Here is an 18,262-nt window from a genome sequence, read left to right as displayed (position 1 = left end):
TTTTTTTTCAACTACATTTAGTACTCCATGCATGTGTCTAAAAATTCGATGTGACGGGTTCTATAGATTTTTTTTGGAAACTAAACATGGCGTATGGTTTTGCCTTTTGTTGATACTAAACATCCCAGGACTTTGCCCTTGTCTACCCCAAAGATGCATTTTTCTGGGTTCAAACTGAGATTTGCTTGCCGAAGGTTGGCGAAGATTTCTGCTAGATCTGCCACATGGTTTTTTCTTTCAGTGATTGTTACAACTATGTCATCAACGTAAGCCAACACATTTCTCCTGAACTGAGAGCCCAGGACTATTGATGACATTCTTGAGAATGACTGTCCGGCATTTTTTAAACCTTCGGGCATTCTTACGAAGCAGTAAGTTCCAAATGGGGTTGTGAAATTTGTTTTTTCTTCGTCTTCCCTCTTCATCCAGATCTGATGGTATCCAGAGAAGCAGTCTAGGAGTGACATCAGTTGACTGTTAGTTGTATCGTCAACAAATTTGTCAATTCTTGGCAAAGAGAAATCGTCCTTTGGACAGGCTTTGTTTAGATCAGTGAAGTCTATGCACATTCCCTGACTGCTTCTTGCAGTTTCTAGATTCCAGGCTGCATTTCTGCAACTTTGCGTTTGGCGTCTGCCAATTTTTGGGCTTGGTCAGCTGCTCTCTTTTCTGGTGGCGAGTTGAGCGGCGAGATGGGTTTTCTTTCTCTCGAGTGCCCGAAGCTCAAGGGTGAGCTCATCATGGAGGGCCTGGTCACGTTGATCGTCTTCGCTTTGAGGAAGGGTGTTTTGTACTATCAGTGCTGTTGCTTCTGCTATTGGCGCTGCGACTGTTGCTGCCGCTGCGACTGTTGCTACTTCTGTAGCAGCTGCTGCTTTTTTTTGCTTGGAGGACGCGCTGAGCTTGGGCACGCTTCTCCTGTTCAGCTAGCTGAGCGAGAGTTGGTTCAGTGGTTGAAGTCTATCCCACTAGGACATCATGAAGATTGGCACCTTCGGGGTTTGAGGTGTCCGGGTTGGTGGTTTTCTTCTTTGGTGGAGTCATCGTAGGTTGGTTTTCGAGCTAATAACACGGGTGGGCGCATTTATTGGGATCTTTGGCACGATCGCCAAACAGTGAGATGGGAACAACAGTAAAACAAAGTGGAGGATACAATGGAATCGAATGCACAACCGAAATTGCACTATAATTCACTAATATCCAACCCCGTACAATGTCTGGGTAGGGGGCTATTTATACCCCCCTAATTTTTTACAACATTCCAAGAATGCCCCTCCGTGTTTTTCGGAGGTTAAATGATTACAACAGGGGTTTTTGGTAATTTCTATCAGTGAGACAGTCCGATTTGCTCACTCCTACTCGGATCACATGTTTTATGACTTTAGTTAACCTTCGATGGTGACCTTCGGGCTCCATCCTTGCACTTCTCGCCCGAAATTCTGATCTTGACGTTGTGCGTCGGCTATCCGAAGATCCGGCACGCTTCCCTTGGGCTCGCGAGTAATGGTAGTGTCTTCCAAACCTTCGCGGCCTTGAGTTTGAGGAGGTTCCTGGACCTTCGGTTGCCTTGCATTTCGAAGGTCACTGGCTTCCTCCTGTTTTGTGCGCTTGCAAAACGAAAAAGGGAATGCCCAACATGTTAGAAATGGTTTCAATCCTGATTATACCTTCGGTTGTTCACACCTTCGAGAGGGGGCACTCCCCAACACGCGCATACTTGACCAAAGGTCTCCCCAGCCTTGGTCCACTTCACACAACGCCACACACTGACATACCCACGTGGGATGGACGACGCGCAGACCCCCTGGTCAAGACCATCTTACATACATGCCACTCCACCCAAGCGGGTTACAGTGCCCGTAACACATAATAGTGAAGACTATTCTACATGTCTGTCCTTACGAGTGGACGGGGCAGGAAGCCATTAGCTAAACGCCACCAGCGCGATATCATCATAGCCATACTACGGACATGCCCTCACCAGGGTGAGGGGACAAGGCACCCCTCGGGTGACCGCCATGTTGTACCCACCCGCGGGAAAACTGCTCCGACTGATGAGGAACGACGAACAAGGACAAGCACCAATTATGAAGGACCCGGTCGGGCGCCACCTGTACACCCCGACCGACAAGGACGCCCCCCCCCCCCCCCCCCCGACTCAAAAATTAGGAAGCCTCAACCAAAAAAGACTGCAATATATCTTTTCTTTAGCAACAAGTTAGCTTCTATTGTAAGGGGATTCTTACACTCTCCACACTCGAGCACTCTAGTTTATCTCACTCAGCTGTAACTTTCCATCTCTATCTCTCTCTTTAGCACCTAGGCTCCAGCAATACAAGCAGCATCCCACCAACTGGATGTAGGGCATATTCAAGCCGGAACCAGTATAAACCTCTATCATTGTGTGCTAGGCCATATCCAATCGGACGCACGACAACACACAGTCGAGTAGATTAGGAGCCACCCATTTTCGGAACTGACAAAACTAGTCCAGTATGCATTGCCTATTAAAGAGAAAACATCAAATTAAATTTGCATAGAGAAATTCTAGAAGGTAACACATTTACATAACCAAAAGATTGTTCATTCATTATCTTTCGGATATAATCTGTATAGAGCAATTGATATTTGAATTGAGATGGTGAAAAGTGAGAAAATAACATCTTTATCACATTAAATTGACCTATTACTAAATATTTAAAAATATTATTCTATTGGACCACCCTAACCTCAAATCCTAGATTTGCCACTGCGTGTAGCCCACCGGTTCTACGACAAGTCGCTGTCATCACAGATAGGAGGCGTGGATGGCACACCCATTTTTGTGACGATATGCGATGCTCTGTGACACATGTTTTACTTTTGTCACGATTGTGTAGTGTCTCAGGGCTGCCGCTAAGGACCTATGGCGAACTTGTGAATTTTCCTCATAGATATGTTATGTTAAATGGCGAAGTTTCAAAACATCACGCGCCAAACATCATTAAAGTTACTATTTCTACTAGTGAACTGTTGCATCTTTCTCCATCACGTACCACGATTTACTATTGCTAAGGTACAATCCTCTCCTTTATGCTCACCATCCTCTATGGCCGTCATCATTATCTCAGAATCTGACTCATGTTAACTTTTCTCTCTATTTTCTTTTATAAATAATTGTTTCCATATGTTAATGCTATTCAATTCTGCTTTTGCATCATTATTCTAGATTTCTCAGGGTTGTTAACACACTCAAATTCCACACTGATGACATGTTTGGTTGGACCTCATCTCCTTCTAAATTACATTATTTTAACTTCAATACTGAAATCATATTTTTTGTGGAACTAAAAAATTATTTTTTTTATCAAAACTTCTTAGCGGTAATGTGGTAATTCTGAGAATACCATAGAACTTAAGGGTGAAGGAGAACCCTGTGAAGCTATTTTTTTTCTCCTCTCTATTGTTGCCGTTCCAGGATTACATTTGGACTTCTTGGGTGAGGCTGTTTTATTTTTATCTATTTGGTGTAACTTTACAAAACAACTATTGGAGAAGTCCCCAACAAATGAACCCTAATTCTTTTCATATTTTTTTGGAACTTTACCAAAAGCTATTTTCCTTTCTAATTTGCTTCTTAATCTCTATACAAAAAAAACTATTATTCTTTTCGACTTTATAATTTTTAAATTTAGCTACTTATTAATCATATTCGATATGGACACTTTTATCAATTGCTCAAATGATTTAATTTCGAATTTAGCTATTTACTAATTGCAACTCTTTTCTCAAGTTCTAATTTTCTTATTTTTTATAAACTTGAATTTTGCTATTTATTAATTGTATTGGATATGGACTTTCCCGTCAACCACTTTCTTATCTTTTTTTTTAATTCTGAATTTAGATACTTACTAATTGTATTCGGCATGGACGGTTTGGTCATGTTCTACTTTTCAATTTTAATTCCGAGTTATATATTTATTAGTCGTACTCGATATGGACTCGGACTCTTTAGATTAGCTTAGATCATTAGATCTTCATAAAATGCAATGATGTAAATCTAGGGATGAACATGGTCGGAAATGATCGGTTAAAGTTTTTCACTTTCATTTTTATATTTTTTCCATTGGAAATAAAACCGATACAATATTATCAAAAGATGAAAATAATATGATATTATCGGAAATGAAAACGGCATCGAAGCGACTTTGGAAAAGAAAATATATGATCAAAGACATCAATAATGATCGAAATCTATCGAAATGATATTTTAAAAAAATGATAAATATGTCAAACTATAGAGCACAACACTAACCATATGACTTGACATATTTCATATATAAGTAATAGTGGTTAAGATATCAATCCAAATATCCATCCATCCTTCCATCCGTGACATGTATCTCATTTTATAGCACTAAAAATTTAGACATTAATGCCGCCCTCCAAAAAATTAAACTATCCATAGTCTGCTGAATTTAGGTAGCTATTGTGATTTAGGATCAGGAGAAATAAGTTATGACTCTCTAAAAACATAGATAGTAGGGCATGTTGGCGTTGTACGTGAATATAGTATTTCTATCGGTAAAGTACAGTAGAATACCGCAAAAATACAATATTTGCCAAAAATGATCCGAAGACGCTCTAAGAACCCCTGGTCAGATTCAATTCCGGACAAGAGTCAAGAATGTACTGAAAACACGCGCGCAAAGCCGCCAATCGATCTCCTTTTACGCTGCCACGCGAATGTCAAAGTCCCTCGCTAGCTCGTCCGTGGTCCAGTTCGAGGGCCTAGTAGCTAGTGCAGCGTTCAGCGCAGCGTGCTTTGCTTAGAGTGGCAAAAGCGTGCGCAGAAGCGCACACTGAGATGAGGACTGAGCGAGACACATGCATGGTCCTGCGTGCTTCACGGCCTACATGCCGCGCATGATCTCTCAAGATTCTGAGCTCTGCCCCCACAATAATGCAGTGCAGCAGCTGCAGCAGGGCCTCATGGAGGCTTCGTTGTCTCGGACCTTTTTTTGAGGCGACGCAGGTTGCAGATAAGATATGCGCTTTCCGAAGATCTTGCGCGGAGTCGTCCGGAGATGCTGGGCGCCCCCTCCTGCTGCGCAGGTTCATCTATCTCTGCGCCTGTAGCGCAAATGGGATGCTTACTTGTGTCGTTGTCAGAGCCGGCCTCAGACTCAGAGGTCAGATGGAGTGCTGCTTGTGTTGTCCTATAGAGCGAGCTCAGTTTTGGTTGTAGGAGTACATGTACTGCATTGACAAAGAGGTGCCAGTCTGGGCATGTTTCTTAGATTTTTTTTTTTGAAAGACGATGTTTGGATAAGTTTGAAATCATCACTGCATTGCAATGATGTAGACCACAGTTCAGCGTTATTTGTTTTGTTCACACATTGATCAGTTGCAGATACTTTAATTTACTATATATAATAATTTTTGTAGCAACATTTATTTGGGAAAAACGTTCAGCTTGCATGATTCATAAGAGCAAGTATTATGATGTGCTACTAGCCGGGTTATGTCTACGTGGATAAGAGAGAAATGAAGAGAGAGAAGCATACGGGCGTTTCGTGAAACGCCCGCTGCGGCCGGTGACGATATGATGCCCGTGCCGCTATTGGCTGAGCGGCCCTCTTTACATTCAAGAGCGGCGGGTCCTGCCATCATGGCGTCCGCTTTAGCGCCAGCAGCGGGCGAGCAGCTGGCGAATCTATTAGAGTTACTCTAACACAGCAATTTATTTTTGAATCGAGGTCGCCCGTTCCCATTACGAAAACCGACATAACACAGGAATTAGAAGGAAAAATTATTGTAACCTAAGAGGACTTGTGCGGCTCTATGTCATCAACCCCATCTGGGTACAAGTCTTCACAATTTTGAAGGCAAATCAATGCCATAAAACTGCCTTGGACGTGTACCTAGCTAGAATTCAACGCAACAACGTGTGTGTTCCAGCCAGAAGCCAAACTCGATTCTGAAAAATTCAGATGGTAGTCATCACTACAATTTTGGTCTTCAATGCTAAATTTCGCTAAAATGTAACCAAACTGATCGATTATTACTGAAGTGGTACTGCACAAGTTGTTTCACTTCACTGAAAAGGTGATCAAGTAATGCTGAATCAATCCTCTGAACTGCCCTACATGATCAAGTCAAAAATAAACTTCGCCAATAATTGACGTATGCAAACCTGCTTGCGGCTATAAAGTGACAGCATATATGCACTGAGATCACTTTTTAAGATAGTACGACACAGTACAAACCAGTTTAAAACTGATATCTAACTTGCCACATAGGAGATACTTTTTATATCCATGATAGAATAAGAAAACAAATTAATGGAGTCCAGCACAAGCTGATCGCCGTGGTTTTTATATTTTATCTTTTGTTGCTTCTAGTGGGCATTGCATTACTACCGGAGACATGCTAATCAAACAACATTGGATTTTGTTTGGAGCACGAGGCATGAACAGCTCATCTGGACACTTTTAAATCATACCCTGCCTGCAATGAGATGGCTGATTGGCAGGTTAAAAGGCTCTTTAGCATTTACCAATTTGCCGTTATATACTGCAATTTGATTGCACACCTTTTTATTGGAGTATTTTATCGCGCACACGATTTAAATCTTTTCCCACTATATATTTTATTATACGATTGATTTCTTTCCTGAGATGGAAACTTTTATACTAGGTCAGTGTAGTCGAGTTAATTATTGCGTGTAGCTAGTTAGGCAGTGAATTGTATATGGAGCTCAGCTTACCGATATTGTGTAATTGGGCATTTACGTGTATGCATGTTTGGAAAACGACAACATTGTTTGTAAGATCAGCTCGACGCGATCCTACGGACCACCGCACTAGTGGTGTGAAAAATGTTGTGAAATCATATTCTTTACCTCAAATGTGAGTTTGGGGATCAGCAAAGAGAAAAGAAGATACAAGGATTAGGAAAAAATTTCTGCGTCTTTAATCATAACTTTTTATCTCTCGAAATTTATAGGCATGTATAATAATGCAAAATAATTGAAACATAACTGTGTATATAAATGCATTTATTAAGGCACAACTAAAGTGAATAAATTACATAAGCAACTAGATCTTGAATTTGGTTGTATGAATCAGTATCGTAAATATTATAAGTGCAAAATGTATGGGTTGCTAACAATGCCAGCTAGCTTTTTTGCAGCAATGAAAATAATGGTTGTCCTTGTTTGCCAAGGCCAACTAGCGCAACTAACAAAATCCAAAGAAATGTTGGGTCGATTTCTACCAGGGAGAAAGGTAGAGCTTGAAGCAGCTAGCTGCAAGTAGCTAGCAGAGAGTTAGGATTTAGGACCCATCACGCTAGGCAAGCTAGGTAGTAGCCTCACCCCTAGCAGAGGGGACCAAAAGAAAACTGAGGAAAAAGCGCGAGGTAAAGGTGGTAAACGAGGCAAAAGGGAGAGGAAAGGAAGAAGGAACGAAAACAATGACCACCATCTGCAGAGCGGTAGATGCATAATCCGGCAGCATGCAAATAGCTGGAAGAAGCTGAGCTCGAAGCAAATAAAGCTTGGCTTGTTGGCAGCTGCTCCAAAGCGCGTGTGATTCCACTGCGGAAGCCAGAAGTGCACGTACACATCTGCCCGCGCATGCAAGAGAAGCACACACAAGGCCACTCCGATCAAGAATGAACTTGGCTAATAATTGAGCCGAGAGACACTTGACGCATGCAAGTTGGCAAATTGGAGACTCAGGAGGAAGAAGCAGAACACCGACGATGGATCTCTCTACATAAACCTGAACAAAAACTGAGCCCGACTGCTCATCATCAGGCCAGCTCCAAAGATCGATCCAATATTAATCGATCACTGGACTCACTCACTAAGCTAGTGCGAACTGTTTGCAGAGACAGAAAGCAATGGCACGAGCACGCGAGCCTGCCCTGTATGTTGCGAGGGACGCGAGTGCAGAGATGGAGTTGCTGGCGGCGGCAGCAGTGGGGGTGTATAGTAGTATATATATAATCAATTGAGGCCGCCGCGGGGGAACAGCCGTAGGTGGGCTACGTAGTGGTCGTGGCAGCGACGTCGTCAGAAACGCCCGTGCTCTCTTTTCCCTCCCGTGCCCGCGCTTTTGCGGACTCCCGGTTGACCTCGGCACCACCAGCCCGCGTGCGTGCACCGACCCGTCCACCCGCGGCCGCCGCGCCCTGCGGCCGGCGCCGCTGCACCACGCGCGCTGCCGGCCAGCCGACTAGCCGGCCGGCTTGCCGTTCGTCCACGGCCGCGCCGTGCCGTCGCGGCCGCGCGCTGTGCATGTGCGCGTGGGCGGCGGTGGGTGAGGGCGACGGCCTCGATCGATCGGGCCGCTGCGTAGATACATGTGCATGTGCGCGTGGAACGACGATGGGGTCTGGCCGCACGGTGTGGTGTCTGAGCTAGTGGCGCTGCGAGGTTGCCTGCGGACAGGGGCGTCGTCCGGGGCTTCGGAGAGTGCTCGCCGCATCTACGCGCCTACTACCTCCCATCGAATCGAATCGAGCTAATACCTACGACCTGGCGTCTGTTCCAGTCGTCGTGCTGCCATATGCATCGTCGTCCATTCATCGTGTCATCGTGCGTGTCATGGTTTGCTAGCTTGGCATTGGTCTAGCTAGTAGGTGCGTCGAAGTTACTAGAACTTACTGCGCATGGAGCACACTGTTTAGAAATGGCAAGTGGCTATAGCGTATATACCAGGCTTACCAGCGTTTGGTAGAGGTCTTGTCACAACAGGCTTTGTCGGCCGCTCACGTTACTACTACTCATACATCTAGCCTGTTTAATTTTGGTTGTTTAATTTCAGACATGGTACTAGTAGTGAGAAATAACATTGTTACCGTTACCCTCAGGTGTGATTGAAAACCACATTATTTATTTGGTTCTTTATAGATCCTCAATAAATATATATGCATTGGAAACAGAAAAGTAGCATCTGTTTAAGTATTTGATTGGCCCCCGTACCTTTCTTAATATAATTTTTTTGGTACTTGTTATTGCTTTAATTAGATGAGCCTCACTACAATCTAAATGAACGCTCGTTTTGGAATAAAATTTGAATGCTAGATGAACACTTATTTTAGGACAAAAGAGCATGTCTTAGTGGTGCGAAAAGTAAGTGGTACCTCAAACAGAGATTCAATTGCACCTCCGGGTAAGCACCAACGGAAATGTGGGTACATAGCGTCCCGTTCTCCTATGGGACATTATTACCAAAGGAACTAGTCTAGTCGATGAACTAGCTATAGTGTCGACAGAATAGTTTAACTGTACTATAGAATTAGTTGCAAGTTGTTGAACTTTCACAAAAGGAGCTTGTACTGGTTCTAAATTTGTTACTTTGTAAAAAAAAAGGGGGGGGGGCGATAACCTTAATCCTTTCTAATAAAACTGAATAAAGTATCGAAGCAGACAAGTCAGTCCTCATGAGAGAAAGTCCCGCTTCTTAGCGATAGCCGACACTCCCTCCTGCCTGAAATATATGACATTTTTATGATTTATGTAGGTATCAAATTCTCAGGACCATAAATATATGAAACTTTGTCAGCTCCGTGCCCAGTGCTGTGTACTGCTCTATCGATCCGTAACCTGATCTCCCCGGTACTGGATCTACTGTTCCGTGGCCAACTCTTGAGTCATCACCCCCAGCGTTCACGTACTCTTCAGTCTTGACCTCGCCCCCCTGCTGCTTTTCCGCGGCCTAACTGGACGGAGACTGCTCGTGCTGCTGCACATGCGTACGATACATTACATTTATGATAAAAAAAATAAGTACCATTAGATTAGTTATAATATATATATTTTTATAATAAATTTATTTGAAAATATAATAATGCCATTTACTATAAATTTGATCAAATTTGAACTAGTTTGATCGTCAGCGGATCTCATAATTACACTATTTAGTGGATGGAGGAAGCAGGTAGGACGATCGATCACCAAACAATCCCAGCCAGCCAAATTATGAAGCAATCATGTGCCTCCTCCTTTTTTGCTGTTCCTCCTCGTGCTCTTCTGATTTGGCCAGCTATTCTTCGCGATCTCCCTCTCTTACTCCCTCTCTGTCGTCGTCCCTCTGCCACGCGCCCACAAGAACACTAAAACCTTCCCTTTGCACGCGCCTTTTTGCTACAGATAGATCGAGGCAAAACAGCCGGGCGGTCCTGCATGCTGGTTGGGCAGGTGTCTCCCGTGGTTGGTTAGGTGCTTGCAATGTTGTTCTTGGCCCATCTCCACAATGGACAACATGCAGCCACTCTGAGCCAGTCGATCCTTCATTATTCCTAGCAAGCATGCAGCTGCTTGTGGTAGAAACAAGGCTGTGTGCTTCAGCAACAGTTTATTCACTGTATGTCAACACATTCTATAAAAATGTAACTGTTTGTTCGTTTGAGGCTGTGACATTCTCTTTAGTTGCATGATTACGGCATCAGTCAGGACAGAAAGTTTATGTGGCATGATGCATCGCAGCAGGCAGGGGCCCCTGGTGATGGAGAGGTCGTGGCCTTGCACACTTTGTGTTTATTTTTCTGCCTCTCATTCAATGGCAGCTTTACCGTACGCACCTTTTGATTCCGACTTTGAGCTATCTATGCTCCTCATCGTGCACGTACCCACTATCTCTGCTTGCACTGATGACGTAATTTGATTACCATATGCATAAAAAAAATTCCTACCTGCTTCACTGACTGCATAATGTGGTGTTGTTGGAGTACAATCTAAAAGTCATTTTTTTCCTTCTAAATAAATAATTATTGAAGTGTAGCTTCTGTCATCCTTGACACGTCAAGGACGATGCCATGGGAGGCAAATTCATATATTTAGCATATATTTTTGGGTGTTAGGCACTTGGGAGCAGGGAAAAATTTTCCGGACGGAAAATCCGGTTTTTCGGAAATTTTTCCGTTTCCGGTGCTACCCGGAAAGTATTTTCCGGCCCAATTTTGGATTTTTCGGTTTCAAAATTCAAAAATTCAAAAAAATCATAAAAACGAAAACCGTATTTTTCCGACCGGATTTCGTTGCTTTCCGATCGGATTTCGGTGCTTTTCGGGCAGAAAAGATTGTTTTAGCAATGTAAAAAATATTTTGGTATATATGGTATTGCAAAAGAACTATTACACATGTATATATAATTTAAACACGAAATATCCATTCAAAATATGTAAAAACAATATATCCCTCACATGACTAAACACATATAGATCCGTATATGAAATAGAAATGTAAACTCTTAATAAGTATCCCTCACATGACTAAACACACATAGATTCCGTAAAAATAATATATCCCTCACATGACTATTACACATATTGGGTTTATTTAGCAAAACGTGTCCTATATATGATCTGTTTGTATAACTTGGACAATGGACTTGATATTGTATTATTGCAATGAACCTATGGCTTGTATGCTTGTATGACTAGGACAATGGACTTGGTATTGTATTATATTGGATTTAGATTGTGTGTCTTGTATGGACAATTGGACATACATGTTTTAGGTGAATCCTATTAATATTTGGTGTGTGAAAGATTTATTATGCTTTGTGAATTGTTATATATGCAAAATTAGACGAAGTGCTGTAAAATTTTAATTTTTCCTCATTGATTTTACAACTTCCGATCACCAACAACATTTGAAAACACCGAAATCCGGTCGGAAAACACCGAAATCCGGTCGGAAAATGTCGAAAACCGAAATTTGAATTTCAAATCATTTTCCGATCGGAAAATCCGAAAAAAACCGGAAAACCCGAAATTTTCCGTTTCCGGAGCAGTCCGAAAAATGGTTTTCCGACGGAAAATTGATCCCTGCTTGGGAGTAAGGTGAGCTGATGTGAGCAGGGGGAAAATAAGACACAATTTTGAAGGTACGGTGGTACGTGTATCAAGTGAAACACGCATGCACACACAGGAAGAGATTATTGCTACGGAAGGGAAACATGCGCACACATCCTAGCTAGTCATGCAATGGTAAAATGAACACAGACACACACCAGGGGCCAGGAGCCATGCATGTGCGGCAAGTGTCCTATATGCATGGCACCAAGCCTTCTATACATGCTGTGTATACATTCCGGTAATACTCGCACAAATCCCTGCTTGTTACTATATTATACCTTTATCTTAATTCTTTTCTATATATACATAAGTAACCACGCTTTAGCCTTCTTTTATCTGCACTAATCTGACTTTTCTCTGTCTGTTGACTGTTTTACTTCCTCCTAAACAAGTAGCAGCACTCAGCAGCAGGATTTGTAGACTGTACGATGACCTCGATCGGATCATCATCACCAGTAGTAGCTAGTTAATCATGCATCGATCAGTAGCATTTCAAGCTGCTCTTGTCGGCGTGGCCACCGGGCGCGCCGTCCATGAGGCACGCCACTGGCGGCACCGTGGGCGTGGCGGCGCTCCCATAGACGTTCCAGCAGAACGGGTCGTCGACCGCCTTCCCCGCCGCCGGGAGCAGCTCGACGTCGGCGAGCGTGATGTTGGTGCAGGGCACGGCGTCGCTGCACCCGAAGTGTATCGGCGGGCTGCGCGCGTCGTAGGTGCCCCGGATCCCGGCGTAGGAGACGCCGGAGACGAGGACGGCGGTGGTGGCGTTCTCGCAGGTCCGGGAGAGGCAGTAGTACTGGTCGATGATGATGGGGTTGCGCACGGCGTCCATGCGCACGTTCTCGAACGCCACCCCGGACACGGACCCGGACCCGCCCTGCCACGTCTTGATCCGGACGCCGTTGTCGGAGCGCCGGATCACGGCGTTGCGCACGGTCACGTTGGCGACGCACGCCCGGGAGCCCTGCTTGCCCAGGGACCCGATGCTGATGCCGTGCCCGCCGGGGCCGCAGGTCACGTTCTCGATGCGCACGTTGAGGGCGCCGGCGCCGATGGAGACGCAGTCGTCGCCGTTGGAGACGGCCGTGTCGGCGACGAGCACGTCCTGGGTGTTCTCGATGTGGATGCCGTCCGTGTTGGGGCTCTGCGCCGGGGAGCTGATGGACAGCCCGCTCGCCACCACGCCGCGGCAGCCGTCGAAACGGAAGTGGAACTCGGGGCTGTTCTGCACCCGCAGGCCCTGCACCTTCACGTTGTTGCTCGAGAAGAACCGGAGCGCCTGCAGGGTGCAGGCAGAGGACGCCATTGTCAGCCACTCGCCGATCATATCCAAGTGGCGGTTGGTGCGGTTAAAGTCGTTAGGCAACTTACCACTGGGCTGTCACAGGATGCTCCGTGGCCGCTGGATCCGCCCTGGCCCTGCAGAGGAGATCAGGAGAGGAAAAAAAGGCAACCCAGATTAATTTCAGACACTAGTACTGCTACTCTGTAGGTAGGAGTAGCTTCGTTTTTCTTACTGTGCCAGTGGTAATAAATAAATACTTAGAAGTAGACTACCTTGTCAGTCTTGCAGGGGAGCTCCCACCACTTCTGGCCCTTGCCGTCGATGAGCCCGGCGCCGCGCAGCGTCGTGCCGTGGGCGTTGTAGAACACGAGCCAGTTGCGCTTGGTGTTGGCCGGCCACTTGTCGGGGTCGCTCGGCGCCACGATCGTCCCGTCGAGCTGCGCGCGCGCACGCCATTGTTATTAGGATCATCAAGATCATCACGCACGCACGCCTGCATTTCTCCCCACGCGCGGCGGCCGGCCGGCGGGCGAGCGCGTACCTGGATCGTGACGCTGCCCTGGCACGGCCCGGTGAAGACGGTGGCGTGCACGAGGAACGAGTACCCGGCGGCCGCGAGCACGACGCCGTCGCCGTCGTCCGCGCACGCGGTGTCCCACGCCGTCTTGATGGCGTCGGTGTCGTCCGCCACGCCGTCCCCGACCGCGCCGAAGTCCTTCACGACGTCGTACACGGCGGCCGCGCCGCCCGCCGCGGGCTCTGGCGCCGCGCCCGGGGTCGGGTAGGCGCCGCCGCTCCCAGACGACGACGACGGCGGTGGGGCCGGGGGAGAGACGGGGCGCGCGTGCCTCCTGGAGCTCGCCGGGCCCGGGGCCTGGGCGGGCGCGCGCGCGGGCGCCGAGTTGTGCCTGGTGTGCTTGGTGTGGCGGTGGTGGCGACCCTGCGCGCCGCCGCAGAGGCACCCCGAGGCGACGGCGAGCGCGAGGAGCAGTGCAGTGGCGGTCCTGGCGGCGACCTCCATTAGCGGACGAGCTCAATTCTGGACCTCGCGTCGCGCGCACTACTACTACTAGCTGAGAAGAGATTACTGCGCGGTGAGCGGGATGGTGAAGCTCGGATCACCGGGCGCGCTTATATACACGCGCGGCGCGGGCCGGGCGGCGAGTGCGCGCGGTCGCTGTCGCGGGGATCTAGCTAGCAAGCTACTGCAGCTAGCTGGCTGGCTAGGACGAGCTGAGCTAGCAAGCTAGCTAGCTAGACACTGCCGGAGGCGATGCGAGGCGAGGCAGTTAGCCGCGGTGGGTGGTTGTTGGGTTGGAGACGGTGTGGAGCGCGGGCGCAGGGATTTATAGGTGGCGCGCCCGCCGTGCGCAGGAACAGGGACACGGGAGGAGGTCAGGAGGAGGAGCAGGAAGAGGGGAGGGCGGTGGTGGTGGTGGTGGGAGAGCGCGGCGCGGTAGTGGAGGCCTCATCAGAGGCCTGTTGTGTGGCTGCTCTTGGCCACCCGCGCCGAAGGACGGGGCGGTTTTTCTAATGGCGGCGACCGACCGACCGGCCGGCCGCGCGCGCCACCGGTGGCCACGGCCGGACCCCCCGCGCTAGCTTTTTCGGCGCATTGGCGCCGCGGGCGTGCGCGGGCTAGTACACGGGCCGTACCCTGCTGCGTGATTGGCCGATGGAGCTTCATGCGTGCGTGCGAGCTCGATCTCGTGGTCAGAGATTGCTGCTGCTGAAGTGCTGAGGCGGAGGCGAGCGAGTGCACGGGCGAGCAATCCTGATAGCGCCACCACTAGCTAGCTAGGTCTCCGGCAAAGCCACACTACCTAGGTGGCACGCTTTGCATGTATACTTGTGAATATATTATACACCGAAGTGGATGAACCCGATCCTGCTAGGGGGGCGGGGGCCATGGACCACCCGCCGTTGGAGCATGCAGCAGCAGCACCATGGACGAAAGCTTTTAGCTTTGTGACCGATGACGACGAGTACGTGCGCGTGTTTTTTTGATTGCGGTAAATTCGACGGCCACAAGATTGATTTGGTGGTGCCCGAGCGGTCCATTTGGCGACTAAACAACACGAGCATTAGCAGCAGCAGACAGCTGCTTCTTCGCCGTGGATGTGGTGCTGCACTTGCACTGTACTCAGGCCTCAGGGTTGCATTGAGGTCGATCCATCGGTAGTAGCAGAGGGGAGTACTCTAGTACCTACTAAAAAGATAAAGATGCACTGCTACTCCCAGTAGAGCAGTAGTTGCATACTAGCACAGGATGGTAGCGTTGGTTGGAGATCAGTTTTGAGGCGCGCAGCGGTCGGTCTCGCTGCTGTTTTCGTCATCTGATTGGGGAAACCATGGACGCCGTTTTTCAGGTCGAGCCACGGTCACTGTATACGACCTAAATAGAAACGTGCTAGTCTGCTGATCGAAACAAGGAACTTGATCGATGCGCCTGTAGCAGCAGTACCGGATACAAGTTCTCTTCGTCAGATGTTATGCGTCACCCACGCAAAAGAGAGTGGATTTCGTGCAACCGGCGGCACATGCTGCCCTACATTGCAGCCGCGGGATCATAGCATTTTATCATCAGGATATAATTAATAACGATGTTTACACGGGTTTTTAATTTGTTTGTATTTGATTAGCTTCGTTTTGCGACCAGAATCCTCTCTAATCTTTTGCAAGCTCCGTTTCAAAGTTTGGAGAGGGAAGGAAATTACGACTAGTCATGTCACCCGGTTTTTTTTCACTCATCAGTGTATGGGCTGGAACGTATGAGTGAACCTGTTTTCACATAATGTCAATTGCTGGTGAACGCCCTAAAGGCCAGTCATCCGATGGAGAGGCCTGCTTATTGGTGTCTTAGATATATGCATGATTAGAGAGATAATCTCCCCAACTGAAACTCAGTCTTATAAAATCAACAAGATTCCAAGACAACGCAACAAGTAGGCTCGCATGCTAGCAAAACAACTAAACAAGAGCTAGTCAGCATGTTCCTCATCAACAACAATGTACTTTTGTTTGCACAAATAATCAGAGTCACTCTGACAATTCTATGGAGGTCAATGCCCTTAAAAACTCTCAATGGGAATCTGTACACTGCTATTGAGTAACAAAGCTTTGTGCTCTTATAAAAAATTGGGGCCTCTCCGTTCACATTTCATTAGGCAACTAGGAGCGGTTGCGGTTGTCAAAAATGCAAGCTGCGTACTACTCTGATATGATTGCATCTCGTCTAGGAACTAACTAGGATGCTGGTGTCCTCAATGTGAAGTTTGTCAAGAACGTGAATTGACTTAATAGACAAATAACAACACGACAAGTGCAATCTGGATCCAGCGCCAGGTAGACGTCGCCGAAGTCAATACAGTGGGCACATGACACGGAATGCCACCGATTGGATGGAACATTAATTAGTGATCCTATCATGTTACTTACTTGAGGAATATTGAGTACTCTATCCTGCTTGTGATGAGTGAATTGTCAACTGTGCGGTGTGATCGTGCGCTTGGTCTTTGGATTGCAGGTACACGGGTGTCGAGTGTCGACGGAGAGTTGCCGTGGAGGAGCTCGGGCCGGGCGGCAGCTGTGGAGTCCACTCCTGAATCGAGGACGCAAGCGACGACGAAAGGCGGGTTTTTTGGTTTGTGCCACAAAACAAAGGAGGCGGACGACGGTTGAAGACAACAAGGAGGCGGACGACGGTTGAAGACAACAAGTCGTGGATGCACGGGCGTCGGTCTCGGGACTGACGGAGGCGACGGGCGTCGGGCGGCGTCTAAGGCCGTCAGAAAGCCGAGGCAGGAACGGTGACTAGGGCTACGGCGTAGAGGCGGTAATCTTCCCGCGCGTGGAGTTTTGGTGGTTTTCTCAAAACCGGCCACCTACCCGGGTTTTGCGGACCACTCAAAACCGCGAACCGGATCTTCATCGACATGGCGGCATCGCGGTGAAGACTTCGCTTCGAAGAAAGAACCTTGGCCATCGGATGAGTCCATTGTATCTTTTTCGGTTTTGCCCCTACGGGCTTTCTAGTTTAAAGTCTAGCTCTAGGGGTAGTTTAGTCTCTTTGGTTAGAGGGTTAGTGGGGTTAAAAGAGGAGAGGGGGCACCAGCTCACCTTGCGCCAGCCAGAAACCAGCTCTCCTCTTCCTGTCTATCTCTCTTCTTCCTCCCTCTCCTCTCTAGGGATTAGAGGTATGGATTTTTGAAGACGGTGTACTGAAATTGTGTGGGAAAGGAGGCCCAATCCTCCTTGTGCCCTCCGGGCGTTTGTATTCGATTTGAGTTCATCCATCTTGTGCTTTGTTTGAACGAATTTTGATTTTCCTTGGTCAAATCTTGTGCACGGGTTAACGAATTGTTTCTTGATGATTTCGTGACTCCTTGGACCGATTCTAATCCCTTTAACCTAGAGTTAAACCCCCCGGAATCACGAGTCTTCACGAAACGAAGTTTTTGTGTTCTTGAGAAAACCCCAATCTTGCTTCGATTTTCCTCGATTCCTCCCGAAACATGGAGTGATTCGTCAATTCCTTCCGTGGACATGTTCACAAGTCCCTTGTAATCATGCCTGCAAAATTTGGTGAGATTTGGACTTGATTTGACCACTCGATCATCAAGTTCTTGAAAGAACGCGGGCTGAAAAACGTTTCTGGACAGAGTTCTTCCAAGCACCGGTTAAACCGACGCTTGTGCTCATTGGCATCGGTTCAACCGGTGAGTGGGTTTTTCCTGCGTTAGGGTTTTCTGCTTGACATTTGATTGCACCGGTGCTTTTTCTCCCAAGTACATCGGTTCAACCGGCGAGTGTCTTTTTACTGCTGTTTTGCCTGTTTGACCGGCGTATAGGCTTTGGTGGACGTTGGTTTAACCGGTGCCTTGAAGTCCATTTTGAGGTCTCTCTGGACAACTGCACCGGCGTTTTAATTGGATTTTGCCGGATCATCCGATGTGTAACGTCGGTTGAACCGACGCAGTTCAAACTGTTGTGTCGGATCAACCGGTGCTTGCTCTTGTTTGCTGCCGGCTCTGTGCGTCGGATAAACCGACGTGGTGTCCCTGTGCACGTCGGTTCAACCGGTGTATATACCGTGTGTGACTTTCAGTAGCTACTTCTCGCTGTTTG

General features: G+C 47.4%; 1 protein-coding gene across 1 annotated transcript; it reads right to left on the bottom strand.

The window, feature by feature from the left end:
• Positions 1–12,025: 12,025 nt before the first annotated feature.
• On the bottom strand, positions 12,026–14,583 carry LOC120706654 (polygalacturonase At1g48100-like). The gene is made up of 4 exons (XM_039991341.1): positions 13,677–14,583; positions 13,408–13,572; positions 13,222–13,269; positions 12,026–13,129 (listed from the first exon to the last, which is right to left on the bottom strand). Exons 1-4 carry the CDS (start codon positions 14,154–14,156, stop codon positions 12,332–12,334), a joined length of 1,491 nt encoding a protein of 496 aa, XP_039847275.1. The 5' UTR covers positions 14,157–14,583; the 3' UTR covers positions 12,026–12,331.
• Positions 14,584–18,262: the final 3,679 nt, after the last annotated feature.

The sequence above is a fragment of the Panicum virgatum genome, chromosome 5K (genome assembly GCF_016808335.1).
Source record: "Panicum virgatum strain AP13 chromosome 5K, P.virgatum_v5, whole genome shotgun sequence".
NCBI lineage: Eukaryota > Viridiplantae > Streptophyta > Magnoliopsida > Poales > Poaceae > Panicum > Panicum virgatum.
The sequence above is the reverse complement of the archived record's forward strand: the minus strand, read 5'-3'. Positions and strand labels throughout refer to the sequence as shown.

Excerpts from the sequence above, each read along its gene's own strand:
- LOC120706654 (XM_039991341.1), bottom strand. The coding sequence starts at position 14,156 with ATGGAGGTCGCCGCCAGGACCGCCACTGCACTGCTCCTCGCGCTCGCC. Across the intron at positions 13,573-13,676 it reads AGGGCAGCGTCACGATCCAG|CTCGACGGGACGATCGTGGC; the intron begins GTACGCGCTCGC and ends GCGCGCGCGCAG. Across the intron at positions 13,130-13,221 it reads CATCCTGTGACAGCCCAGTG|GCGCTCCGGTTCTTCTCGAG; the intron begins GTAAGTTGCCTA and ends TGCACCCTGCAG.